The sequence below is a fragment of the Sus scrofa genome, chromosome 4 (genome assembly GCF_054392235.1).
Source record: "Sus scrofa isolate SSC_HxYL_T2T_F1_AM1 chromosome 4, Sscrofa_HxYL_maternal_Yorkshire_Landrace_v2.0, whole genome shotgun sequence".
NCBI lineage: Eukaryota > Metazoa > Chordata > Mammalia > Artiodactyla > Suidae > Sus > Sus scrofa.
The window spans coordinates 107955710-107969857 of record NC_139386.1 but is presented as its reverse complement, the minus strand read 5'-3'; the positions used below and the strand labels follow the sequence as shown (position 1 = coordinate 107969857).

Genomic DNA, 14148 nt, shown 5'->3' with positions numbered 1-14148 from the left:
TGAGTCACTTCAAGTACGAGCCAAGCAAGACAATTGACTAGAGACAACCTGGAATTTAACCCCATTCCCATAAAACCGAAGACTGCGAGCCATGTGGCAGAGCCGTTCTCCTGGGTTCCTTTACCCTGCTGCTCTCTGCCCAGGCCCCCTTCCCAGTCAAGTCTTTGGCTTTGTTAGCACATATGTGTCCTCAGACAATTCATTTCCAAGAGTTAAGACAGGAGCCCATGCTCGGGGCCTGGAAGGGGTCCCCCTTCCTGCAACGGAATTACCTCTTTTGAGCTAACTTTTCCTTCCAGCGCTTTGTTACTTCTGTGTGCCTGCGTGAAAGGAAAAGTACAATGAAAAAGGACAGTGTTTTCAGCTCACAAACAATAAAAGAAAAATCCTCTCTGTCTAATAAATTGTTAACCCTGTGGACGGTGAGAGGCTGAGGTACTTATAACTCAGGGGGACCCTATGGGACCTTCCTGCCCCCATAGCCTCTGCTGTAGCTCCTCTCCAAGTGCCCAGATAACAGTATCTGAAGCTGTTGTATAAATGTGAAAATCGCCCCCACCAAAAGGAAGATGTTAATTGCTTGAGGACCTTGAGCACATAGCCCTCAGGAGCCCAAGGACTGATAATGACAACAACTGCCACGCTGCCCTCACCATCAGTCAATTAGTGCATCGTGCACAAGCTGATCACTTAGCCTGCGACCCCGCCTCCCTCGCCTGGCATTTAAAAATGCTTTACAATTTTTTTAAAGGGTTGTTTTGGGCGTTTGGAGGACATGAGTCAGCCATCTCCTTGCATGGCCCGGCAGTAAACCTTTTCTGCTCCAAATCCCAACGGTTTGGTTTTTTTGGCCTCACTGTGTGTTGGGCACAGGAACTTGCTCTAACATAACACTCGCAGTATGCCACCTGCACCTTGCACCTCTCTACTTCCTCAGTCATTGTGTGCTCACGACTAATGGGAACACATTATTGGATCAGCTTACCTCCGTTTCTTTTCCGAGAAATCGGCATCAAACGTTTCTGATGGACGTTCTGGAGTACTAGCCAAAGACTGTTTGAATAGATCGGTGAGGTGGGCTGCAACTTTAAAAATAGATGCACTTCGCTTTTATCCTTATTTACAGCACAGCACACAGTCAGTACCCAGTTACTCATTTGAGATGTTTTCTAAGAGCCTCCCGTTAATCTAGCAAGTGTTTAGGAGACTCCCTAGGACCCAGCTGTAATACAACAGGAAACCAGGCACGTCTATGAACCATCCTAGTAGAAAACTCACATCTTACAGACAAAATATAAAAGGCAATGACACTTCTTGTGTCCCACATCATCATCAGTGTTCTACCCCACAGGATTTCTTCACATCTGAAGCACCAAAACTTTTCAAAAAATGAAACATTTTATTGAAATCGTTTTTCTAAAAAACATATCTGAAGATCTGCCTCTAAGGATCTGAATATAATACAATTTATATGCATAAATGATCATGTTTGATGATGTGGGCAATGATTCTCAGAGTTCACACCACAGAACATGGTCTCAGTGGGATGCGAAGGGGAGATTAAAACAAGAAAAGAGCCTCCACGTGCCATGGCTCTGTGAGTTTGGGAAACACTGATTCATACGTTTCATGACTGGAGGGCTTTTCTGGACCCTTAATTAATTCATGTCCTTTGTGGCTGTCTAAGAAAATAAGACAATACACAGCATTAGCCAAATGTAGTTTATCATAAAACTCATTTTTTTCTGCAGCCATCTATAGACCAGTGTTTTAGGAAGTTCTCTGGAGAGGGCTGACTTAGGATCACCACCGTTTCTGTGTCAGAGACAGCTGCAAACAGGCCAGACTCTGTTGACTCCTGCATCTGTTTGTCTGCATAAAAATACTTTTGGTTTGTCCTTCACTGTTGGGCAACTTGTATATTTACCTCAACAGTGATTGTTCCCTTGCACCAGAGGTTAAAAGTTCAAATGCTACAATGTTACCAGATAAAGGACATGGCAGGTACTTAAATTTGAATTTCGGATAAACAACAAATCATTGTTTAGTAAAAGCATGCCCCGCGTTGTTTTGGGACATCCTTGTAATACAAAAATTTTGGTGTTGGTCTGAAATTCAAATTTAACTGAGCCTTCTGTATTTTTCTTTGCTAAAACTGGCCACCCTGACATACGAGGCTGCCCTGGTAAAGAAGTGACAACAGGGTGTAAGGACAGGAAGACATCAAGGGTTGTGATGGATTCTTCTGTTCATGGCAGTTCTGACAGGGCATCAGCTAATCATCTTCAGCCACGTGTCACCATGTGGTAAGGAAAATTCAGATATACAAAACAACAAAAACAGGAGTTCCCGTCATGGCGCAGTGGAAACGAATCTGACTAGGAACCATGAGGTTGTGGGCTCGATCCCTGGCCTCCCTCAGTGGGTTAAGGATCCAGCACTGCCGTGAGTTGTGGTGTAGGTTGCAGATGCGGCTCAGATCCCGCATTGCTGTGGCTCTGGCATAGGCCAGCAGCTACAGCTCCAATTAGACCCCTAGCCTGGGAACCTCCATATGCCACGGGTTTGGCCCTAAAAAACAACAAACAAACAAACAAAACAAACAACTGTGCAAGCCAACATTATGGGGGATACACAAAACACATCCGTGGCCTGAGGGGAACCTATGGCTGCCAGTTTCTGACTCTGGTTATGTGGCCAAAATGGAAAAGAAAATCCCAAACCACCAAGTTCTCCACTGCTTATCTTCTGTAAACTGAGAAACCATATAACTAAGTTTTTTGGGAATGTATATATCCCTAAATAAATATACTTTCCAAAAGTAGACTGTTTGGGCTACATATAGTATAAAGTAGTGAAAAGTTCTGTCATATCTGTGTAGTTGTTCCCAAGTTTTCTGTGTGTGTGTGTGCGTGTGCGTTGGGGGTAGAGTATTGGTTGGTTGACTGTTTCCTTCCTGTATGTTTGCTATTTTCTAAATACAAGTCAAGGCTAACTTAAAAGCCAAACATCAACTTTTTAAAATTCAACATATGATATTTGAAGGGGAATTAGAGGCAATCATGGTTTCTAGGATCTCACAATTTAGGCAGGAAAATATGTAAATAAATCATTACGATACAACATGGACAATATGACAACAGAAATATGTACATGGTACTTTGCTATCAGATGAGAGAGTAACTGAGAACAGCCCTGAGGACCGTTCCTTTGAAATCCATAAATATTCTGCAGAAAAATATTAAATGTAGTTACCTTCCGTGACATGACTTTTTGTAGTTTCCTCCATTTTAGGGAAAGACTGAAATGAAGACAGAATTCCTTAGCGATGAGGATGATATTAATACAAAATCTGTTTATTTTTTTTTATTTTTTTATTTTTTTTTATGTCTTTTTGCTATTTCTTGGGCCGCTTCCGCGGCACATGGAAGTTCCCAGGCTAGGGGTCTAATCAGAGCTGTAGCTGCCAGCCTATGCCAGAGCCACAGCAACGCGTGATCTGAGCCTTATCTGCAACCTACACCACAGCTCACGGCAACGCAGGATCGTTAACCCACTGAGCAAGGGCAGGGACCGAACCCGCAACCTCATGGTTCCTAGTTGGATTCGTTAACCACTGCGCCACGACGGGAACTCACACAAAATCTGTTTAGAAGGATTCTCTACACATTCAAATTGATCTTTTCTGGAAATTACTATAAAATGAATTAGTTTTTTAATGCCAATACAGAAAGTTACTTGATTTTTTTAGCTGTATCTTTTACTTAGTGAATTTCTAAAAATGCAAATCACTTTAAGAGTAGAAATTGCTTTGGGAATTCCCATCGTGGCGCAGCGGAAACAAATCTGACAAGGAACCATGAGGTTCTGGGTTCCATCCCTGGCCTTGCTCAGTGGGTTAAGGATCCGGCATTGCTGTGAGCTGTGGTATAAGTCAGATGAGGCTCGGATCCCGTGTTGCTGTGGCTATGGTGTAGGCTGGCAACTGTAGCTCCGACTGGACCCCTAGCCTGGGAACCTCCACATGCTGCAAGTGTGGCCCTCAAAAGCAAAAACAATAAAAATAAAAAAGAGCAGAAATTGCTTTTTCTTCTTTTGAGTTTCACTCAATTCTTACAACATTTCCATGAATGTCAGTTTCTCAGAAGGCAACAGAAACTTTTAAGAGCCTTCAAAATTATTTATGATCTAAGGAAAAGCCTATCTGGAAAAGTTGATGTATATAAGGAATTGGCATTCTGAAGAAATAAGAAATTATAAGAAGGGGAGCAAAGGCTTCATAGAAGTGACAGAAATAGCTAGTATTTATAATACTTATCTCAAAGCACTTAATATTGAAACAACAGTACAAACACTGGTGTATTAAACATTTCTTTCTCACCATAACCAGCTTGAGGAGATCTGCAGCATTGCCTCTTTCTTCCTTAGTTCTGGAATCTTTAACTGTCATTTCCTGCAGTTCTTCTTCTTTCTTTAGAATATGGTTTATATAATCCTAAATCAGCACAATAAAAGAAACCAATAAAACCCGGCAATATGAGTTCCTGCTGTGGTGCAGTGGAAACAAACCCAACTACTATCCATGAGGATGTGGGTTCCATCCCCGGCCTTGATCAGTGGGTTAAGGATCCTGCATTGCTGTGAGCGGTGGTGCAGGTCAGAGATAAGGCTCGGATCCCGCATTGCTGTGGCTGTAGTATAGGCTGGCAGCTGTAGCTCTGATTTGACCCCTAGCCTGGGAACTTCCATATGTGCAGGTATGGCCCAAAAAGCGAAAAAAAAAGTAAAAATAAATAAATAAATAAAATCCAGAAATATAGTAGAAAGAGACACAAAATAGTCACCATCACGTCAAAATATTATAACAAGGTTAAGAATATGTAAGTTTACAATGCTCAACAACCAGTTACTGGTCAAGAAATCTGGAAAGCCTTTTCCTTAATATGTTAATAAACTAAGACCCGAAAAGTCCAAAAGCCAAGCTTTAAGGGCCACAGAATAGTAGAAATGTTTGAGGTCCTCGGAGCAGCCTCCAGTCTCCTCATCAATGAAATGGACAGAGTAGGGTGTGAGGATTTCAAGAGGCCTTTCCAGGTATGATCTTTATGATGATATCTATGAATATAAGTTGCTCAGTCCATGCCTTTGCTTCCAAGAGAAACACACTTTGCTTTGTCTGTAAATATTTGATCTGTTTCCACACAAAACAGTTCCTTGCTGTGTGACAGGTGCTGGGTATATAACCATAAACAAAACACATGATACCTGCTTTGAGAGAGTGGGCCCACTAGAGAGTGAGATGTTATAGATATGCTTATACAGTTAATATACACTTACAAATTCCTAAGACCATTTCCCAAACCCAGCAATCCTTTTCTTCCATGGACAAGTGTCAGGTTAATATGCAGTTCTGCCTTTTTTCTGGAGGTCACTAGATCATACTGTGAGAGAGGAGGAAGATGATGCGGCGACCACATCTAAGAGTTACTTATCTTCTCAATGTCTTTGGGGCCGCCATACTTCCTATACCTGATGGGAACCATGAAGTATATGCCACCTCTCAACGTTCTACCCTCCAGACAATTGATATCCATGGGATGCAGTAGATACGTATTGGTGGAATTGCATAATCTCAGGTTCCTCAGGAAACCAAGAGGAACGACTGCCCTGTTCCTGATTCTTTGGGGTCAGGTTACCTCAACTCATTACCTTCAGAGAAATCTGCAGCTTCAGCTTCACCTCATTCTTTATGACCTCGTGCTGGATGAACTGGCGTATCTGCAGCACATCGGGGCTCCTCAGTATAGGAGCTGGGGCACTCACTAACTGTTTGGAACCGATATCGAGGCCCTTCCAAATTTGAGTGCCAAACGGAGGTCCTGGAGTTTTTTTCTGTTAGCAAAATAAAGCCAAACCCACCACCAAATAAATGAGAATGTCTTACCATTAGAATTTTTTTTTCCACCAAGTGCTTATAATGTAGACAACATGCTAGGAACCCCTTGGTAGGGAATATAACAGTGAAAAAAAATGATCCCTGCTGGCAAAAGGCTTTGCAAATATAAAGGAAACTGGGAACTGGGCAAGTTTTAAGAATCAGAGTATTTTCAAATCCTGTCGCATGATGTCCCACTGGACAGCGTTTAGGGGAATGCCAAGCAGGGCTATGCCATGGTAAGGCCGCAGCAGCCTACTTTATGCCTCATGCATGGGGCTATTCCTTAATACCCAGAGGTGGCCTTAGACATTGGAAATTAAGTTATCTTTACCTCTCTGGTTCCACGTTCATTTTGACCTGGAGAGATTCTTTGAGAGAGCAAATCACCCCATAGATCTGGGTGCTCACTGAGCTCACTCTAGATTAAACACCCTTCCAGAGCCTTCCCAGGGTCTCTTGGGCAGAGAAGTCTGACTCGGGTAGAGTCACATCTCTGTCTTGTCCTTGTAACTGATTTTCAGGAGTGTGCACTGAGGCCCCGTGTTCTGATGTGTATCTGGTGGGTTTCACTTTGAATTGCTCTTCAGTGTCAAATGCCCGGTCAGCAATGGCTACTCTGGGGCTTTCCTGGGCTGGGCCACTCCACTGGGCACAGAAGGTCGGAGGTATAGGAGTTGCAGAGGAAGAGAATGAACTTCCTTCATTCATCTCAGATGCAGTATATTATTTCTCCTAATGTAGGACTTTCACCTTGGGTATAGTCTTAGTAAACCGTTTGGTGTAGCCTTTCATTTTTTCAAATAAGGAGGTACAGATCCAGTCTAAGATTGCCCCAAACCTCACATTAATAATTGATGGAGTGGGGACTAGAATTCAGATCCTCTCCATTCAGCATGTTGATTATAGTCACAAAATCAAAATACAGAGCTGGGAGATCTTTATTATCTGAAGTGTTCATGATCTGTGCCTCCACTTTATAAGGTTGTGTAAGGAAGCAAAGATCATCATAACTCAAAAACATTATCCTCCTCACTTGACACCAGTATCTCTCTCTGATCATATTACCAGTGCCTTCCCTGACTTAGTAATTTAGCATCTGACAAAATGCTGGACATATTACATAAATTGCTTCCAAAATGAAATGGCACATCTGGCAAGAGGCAGGACTTTATGATTCTTGCTCAAGATGTTGCTTTCACTCTTAAAAAAAATCTTCAGTGGGCTTCTCTAAGCTGACACAATCACAATGTTCACTTTTTTAACACTGATGCTGCAAATTCCTGAGTTAAATATTTCTATCGAGTTCCCACTGTGGCACAACAGGACCAGTGGCATCTCTGGAGCACCAGGACGCAGGTTCAACTCTTGGCCTGACCCAGTGGGTTAAGTATCCAGTATCTACAGTGTAGGTCGCAACTGCAGCTTGGATCTGATCCCTGGCCCAGGAATTCTATGTGCCACCAGGTGGTCAAAGAAGAAAAAGAATACAACTGAGTATTTCATATTATTCTTATATACTCCATTTGTACATTAATAAATTAAGAATAAAGAGAAAATGAAACTCCTAAAATTGTGTGTTAAAACTAACAAATAAATAATGAGAGAAGGGACAGTTTCTTTTTTTCTTTTCTTTTTTTTTTTTTGCTGCTCTTATGGCATGTGGAAGTTCTCAGGCCAGCGATGGAATCTGCACCACAGAGGTGACCCAAGTCACAGCAGTGACAACACCAGATCCTTAACTCCTAGGCCACCAGGGAACTCCAAGGGAAGGTGTCTGTACTGCATAATATCCCTAATGGGTTAGTCAAAGTGGATATTTTCATGTTACTGGAAGCTGTTCAAGCCTGCAATGAATGTAGGCTAAAAGAAATAAAACGGAGATGAGCTAGTCAGGTATATTTCTCTAAAACCTACAAATATTAAACCCTTCAAATATAAAACTCCTTGAGCCCATTAACAATTGACATAAGAATGAAAATATGTGAATGTGCAGGAGGAGACCTGATCTCTGGTTCATGGATAGATGGATACACACATACAGTTACTTTACAGCAGAAAAATGTGTACCTCAACTGAGGGAAATGTCTCCCATGTCCTTGACTGCAGATTGGGAGGAACGACTGTGTCTAATTCTTTCTTCATTAGCCACGGTGATGCTTCATGGACAGGACGCAGGACAGTAATGCTCAGGGCCCCTGGTTTATGGAGAGTTATCAGAGGATTATTTCTCTATCAAAAATATTCTGAGAAATCCCATAGGTTTTCACTCCAACAGTCACTTCTTTAAATAATTTATTTAGGAGTTCCTGCTGTGGCTCAGCAGTTATGAACCTGACTAGCATCCATGAGGACATGGGTTCAATCCCTGGCCTTGCTCAGTGGGTTAACGATCCAGGGTTACCATGAGCTGTCGTGGAGGTCACAGGCACAGCTCTGATCCCATGTTGCTATGGCTGTTGTGTAGGCCGGCAGCTGTAGCTCCAATTCAACCCCCCTAGCCTGGGAACTTCCATATGCCACAGATGCAGACCTAAAAGAAAAAAATATATATTTATTTATTGGCTGTACCTGGGGCATGCAGATGTTCCCAGGCTGAGAACTGAATTCGATGGGAGTTTCTGTTGTGGTTCAGCAGGTTAAGAACCTGACTAGCATCCATGAGAATGTGGGTTCAATCCCTGGCTTTGCTGAGTGGGTTAAAGATCCAGCACCATTGTGAGTTGTGGTGTAGGTCACAGATACAGCTTGGATCCTGCGTTGCTGTGGCTGTGGCTTAGGCCAGCAGCTGCAGCTCTGATTCCACCCCAGCCCAGGAACTTACATACGCTGCAAGTGCAGCCCTAAAAAGAAGAAGAAAAAAAAAAAGCAAAGCAAAGGATTGAACCTGAGCCATAGTTGTGGCAATGCCAGATCCTTTAACCCACTGTGCTGTGCTAGGAATTGAACTTGTACTTTTGTAGTAATCTGAGTCATTGCAGTTGGATTCTTAACCCACCACACCACAGTAGGAACTCTGAACTAACAAAGCAATTTGAGAAGATCGAAATAGACATTTCTCCAAAGAAGACATATAGATAGCCAATAGGCACATGAAAAAATGCTCAACATCACTGATTATTAGAGAAATGAAATCAATACTATAATGAGGTACTACCTCACACGGGTCAGAAGGGCTGCCATTAGTAAGTCTACGCATAACAAATGTTGGAGAGGAAGTGGAGAAAAGGGAACCCTCCTACACTGCTGGTCAGGATGTAAATTGGTACAACCACTATGGAAAACAGTATGGAAGTTCCTCAGAAAACTAAATATGGAACTACCATATGATCCAGCCATCCTACTCCTGGTCATATATCCTGACAAAACTACAATTCCAAAGAGTTACATGCACCCATATGTTCATAGGAGCACTGTTCACAGTAGCCAAGACATGGAAACCAGCTAAATGTCCATGACAGATGAATGGATTAAGAAGATGTGAGATCACACACACACACACACACTGAACTACTACTCCGCCATAAAGAAGAACAAAATAGTGTCATTTACAGAAAAATGGATGCAACTAGACTAAGGGAAGTAAGAGAAAGAGAAAGACAAATACCATATGATATCACTTATATGTGGAATCTAAAATGTGGCACCAATGGACCTACCTACAGAACAGAAACAGACTCACAGACATGGAGAACAGACTTGTTGTTGCCAAAGGAATGGAAGGAGGGAGTGGGATGGACTGGGAGCTGGGGGTTGGTAGATGTAAACTATTCCATTTAGAATGGATGGGCAATGAGGTCCTACTGTGCAGTACAGGGAACTGTGTCCAGTTTCTTGGGACAGAACATGATGGGGGATGATATGAGAAAAAGAATGTGTGTGTGTGTGTGTGTGTGTGTGTGTCTTGGTAACTTTGCTATACAGCAGGAATCAGCACAACATTGTAAATCAATTATACTTTAATTATTTAAAAAAAGCAAATTGAGGTGAGTTCTCATTCTCCACACATGTACTTCACCACCACTCAGAGCTTCCCATTTGCCATATTCACAGAGAAAGAACAAGTTTATTATATCATGCATATGTACATCGACGTATTAAAAGATACAAGTGCATATAGATGTAGATATATTCATAAGTGAGCACAAAATATATCCCACCAACCAGAGAAAAGATAAAAGGAAATGAATCTTTTCTCTGGTTTGGTACACAGGTAAATGAAGGATTTTCTGTGTTTTAATACACACATTACACATATAGTGGTTCTTACATTTACAAATGTAAATACCAAATGAATATAACATAGGCCATCCTATGTTTCAGGTTGGCTTTCTAACTCACATAACAAATGTACTTTCTTTTCTTATTATACTAAATTCATCAAGGCGACATCTTCAAAATGATAAAAAATGAACTTATACAAGATACCTCACTTTTGTTTTTTCCTACCAAGATGAAACCCACACATAAATAGGAACCTAGGTACATAACTAAACATACATAACATACCTAAACCCAGATATGAATCTGCTTATAGGTGTGGGGGGGAGTTCATGTACAATTTACATGGGCTGAGGATGAGATAAAGCTTGGTATAAATATAAATCACTGTACAAGGTTGGTATGGCCAGGTGAAAAGCAGAGTTTGAAAAGCAAGCAAAGAGAAAAAAGGTAGAGATGACCCCAGGCCAAGGAGGACAGAGTTAGTGAAGGGACACAGTAAGTTCTAGTCTGGCTTCCCCACCTGGCTGTTCCTGCACCGGCTCTTGAAGAACGACGGTAGTTGATTCTCCATATGCCAAGGACAGGTACTCTTCTATGTCGCTGTCTCGGAGAAGTTCCAATCCCGATCCATCAGCATAGATAACAAAAAACCTATGCAAAGAAATAAAAATCAAATCCCTTGACATATTCAGCTGAAATGCTCCTTGAACTTGGAATTGAAAAGTCATATTTTTCTATTACCTGGGGATGTGTTCACCATAGACTTGCAGATGATTCTTACGAAGGTAAGTAGCTGACAAGGCATCATAGCCTTCATTTTTTTCATTTAAATCATCTTCCAAATTGTTTTCAGGTAGGATAGTTGATGCACTACCATCAGCCATGACCTAAGGGACACAGTATGTAAAAGACTAAAAGAAAAACATGCCACAAAGCTTACATTTCTGTTGATCTTGTTTGAGAAAGCAGGTGATTTTTTTTGGTATACTCAGAGAATCAGGGGTATGTATTTACAAAACTGTTCACTAAGAATGGACTGCATTAATAAAAGTGAACACAATAAAAAAATTTTTAAAAAAAGAAAACCCAGAAGCACATCTCCACATACAAACCACACCTAGACTGTGAAAACAAAGTGGAAGACAAACCAGAATACGTTCAGAGGAAGGTGACTGGGAAGGCAGGTGATTCATAATCTTATCTTCTGAGGATCAGTCTAAGGAACTGGGAACTTAAACATGGCAGAAAGGCTACTCAAGTGACAGCTGTCTTAAAATATTAAAAGAGTGACAGTGTGGAAGAGGTTTATATTCTGTGATTCTAAGTACAGAACTAGGACTCATGCATAGACACACAGGGAAACAGATTGAATATCACTATGAGAAGAACTGTTCTAGCCACTACTGTATCCTGTATAGAGTGTGGTTCAGGCTAAAAGACCACTGAAGAGGATGCCCAAGAAGAGCATCAGGAGTTCCCGTCATGGTGCAGTGGAAATGAAATCTGACTAGGAACCAGGAGGTTGTGGGTTCAATCCCTGGCCTTGCTCAGTGGGTTAGGGATCTGACGTTGCTGTGAGCTGTGGTGTAGGCTGCAGACGAGGCTCGGATTTGGCATTGCTGTGGCTCTGGGGTAGGCTGGCAGCTATAGCTCCGATTAGACCCCTAGCCTGGGAACCTCCATATGCTGTGGGTGCGGCCCTAAAATGACAAAAGACAAAAAAAAAAAAAAAAAAAAAAAAGAGTATCAATGCCTAGAAGAACACTTGGCTTAGGTGTTTCAACACAGGGGCTTTGAGCTTTAGGTTTATCTTCAATTCATCATAATTTGAAATCTGTTAGCAGCCTGAACTCACACTGTGAAGAATCTCAGTTAGTTGGCATAGAAAAACTAAGCTGGATCTGGGCTTGTCTGCCGCCCAAACAAAGCTGGACACCTTTTGGTAGAGTTCCAAGACTAAAAAGTAACTTTGCCACCCACTAGCCAAGACCGAATTCCACGTTGGGTGAGGAGTGAAAAAAAAAAAAAGCACCTAGAGCAGGGATGGCAAACTTATTTTTGTCAAGGGCCTGATAGTGAATATTTCAGGGTTTGTAGGCCACACAGTTTCTGTTGCAGTCACTCCACTCTGCCCATTACATGCAAAAGCAACTGTAGGCAATATGTAAACAAACAAGCATAACAGTGTTCCAATAAGACTTGACATCCTGGCACTGAAGCTTGACTTTCCTACAATTTTCATGTGTCATGAAATATTCTCCTTTTGATTTTTCCCAATTATTTTAAAATGTAAAAGCCATTTTTAGCTCATGGGCCCCTATAAACATGTGGCCATGGTTTCTCAATGCCTGGCTTAGAGATAAGAGAAAGGACAGAGAAGCAGAAGATAGAACTCTACTGCTGAATAGCTAAGCACCTCTCGAGGCTTCCCACCTCCCCATCCCCAGCCTTACTAGAACCCTCACACCAACTGATATTTCTCACTATGTGGATTCTCTGACTAGTCAAACAAACTCACCTGCTGCCCCATGTATTTTCTCTCACTTTAACCCAGTTACGCTGCATTCTTAAACCATTCCTCTTTGTTGGCATTATTCTTAGATATTTAGTAACATTTCCCCCTTTTGTTCTAATGATTTCTTTGGCCTTAACATTTCAACCATCCCAAGTGTTGGGCTTGCTATCCCCTAGTGAAATATACTTGAGAATTAAAGATATCGACATATGTTACATATGCCAAAAACCTTGGCAGTAAGGGGATAACAAAACCCAAGACAACTAAGGTAAAAATTACAAGGAAGCCCTCTGGTATGAGACTGCTCAAAGCTGAGCCCCAGCCTCTCTCTCCATACTGATGATGCACTTTACCTGAAAGGTGTTTCCTTCAGGATCCATGACCTCACAGATGACCTCTGACGTATGCTTCATGATGTACCTGCTAGCTCTCAGCTGCTCACGTTTTTGAAAAGGATGGTATATATCACTGCTTGATTCATGGCAATATATAGCTGAACAATCCCTATCAATATGAAGACAGCCTGTGTTTGGAGGTAACACCTAGACAGGTAAACAGAAAGAAATTTTTGAAAATTTTTTGCTCCATTTGAGGGATTTGGAAAATCATTTAAGGAAAAAATTTATCCAAGATCCCAGACACAAACTGTGTTGGCTGGAAGAAAACATTCCCAAGAGAAGACTTAAGTTTTGTGAAGGGCTACTTGATAAGGAAGCAAACGATGATTAGGATATAATTTCTCCTGTCTCTCATATTTTATCTACTCATTTTAATATCTCTTCAAGTAATTGCCTTGTGGCTCCTTATTTCAGATATTTGATATAAAATATTAAAAACACATTTTTTTTTTGTCTTTTTGCTATTTCTTGGGCCGCTCCCGCGGCATATGGAGATTCCCAGGCTAGGGGTCTAATCGGAGCTGTAGCCACCAGCCTCCACCAGAGCCACAGCAACGTGTGATCCGAGCCGGGTCTGCAACCTGCACCACAGCTCACGGCAACGCCGGATCGTTAACCCACTGAGCAAGGGCAGGGACCGAACCCGCAACCTCATGGTTTCTAGTCGGACTGGTTAACCACTGAGCCACGATGGGAACTCCTTAAAAACACATTTTAACTTAAGTAAACACATTTGGCCCTATTCAAAATATTTGGAATCCTTTCATGTTCTTGGGCAAGAAGCATCTCTAGGAGGGTCAAAAGCTATGGAATAAATGCTTTTAGAAACTTTTATTTATCCCTATTCCTTTAGTGGCTGACATAGTCCTTAAGTAATATGTGATGTATAATGACTTCTGGTTCAGACAGGCTCTTTTTTGAGATATATTCACATGCCATAAATACACCCTTTTCAAGTGCACATTTAGTGAATTTTAGTGTATTCAAAAACTTGTACAAACATTACCACTAATTCCAGAATATTTTCATCATCCCCAAAAGAAACCCTGATGCCATTAGCAGTCACTCTGCACCAT

At 41.6% G+C, this 14148-nt stretch overlaps 1 protein-coding gene across 1 annotated transcript in view; it reads right to left on the bottom strand.

The window, feature by feature from the left end:
• Window positions 1–14148, bottom strand: part of SPAG17 (sperm associated antigen 17) — a 233596-nt gene that overhangs the window by 34230 nt on the left and 185218 nt on the right. Inside the window, exons 32-40 of the mRNA XM_085023443.1 lie at window positions 13028–13216; window positions 10901–11046; window positions 10680–10810; window positions 8006–8133; window positions 5710–5892; window positions 4382–4495; window positions 3256–3301; window positions 986–1085; window positions 273–320 (exon numbers count right to left, since the gene is read on the bottom strand). Coding sequence (XP_084879569.1) covers window positions 273–320; window positions 986–1085; window positions 3256–3301; window positions 4382–4495; window positions 5710–5892; window positions 8006–8133; window positions 10680–10810; window positions 10901–11046; window positions 13028–13216 — 1085 coding nt within the window. The remainder of the gene's footprint in view (window positions 1–272; window positions 321–985; window positions 1086–3255; window positions 3302–4381; window positions 4496–5709; window positions 5893–8005; window positions 8134–10679; window positions 10811–10900; window positions 11047–13027; window positions 13217–14148) is intronic.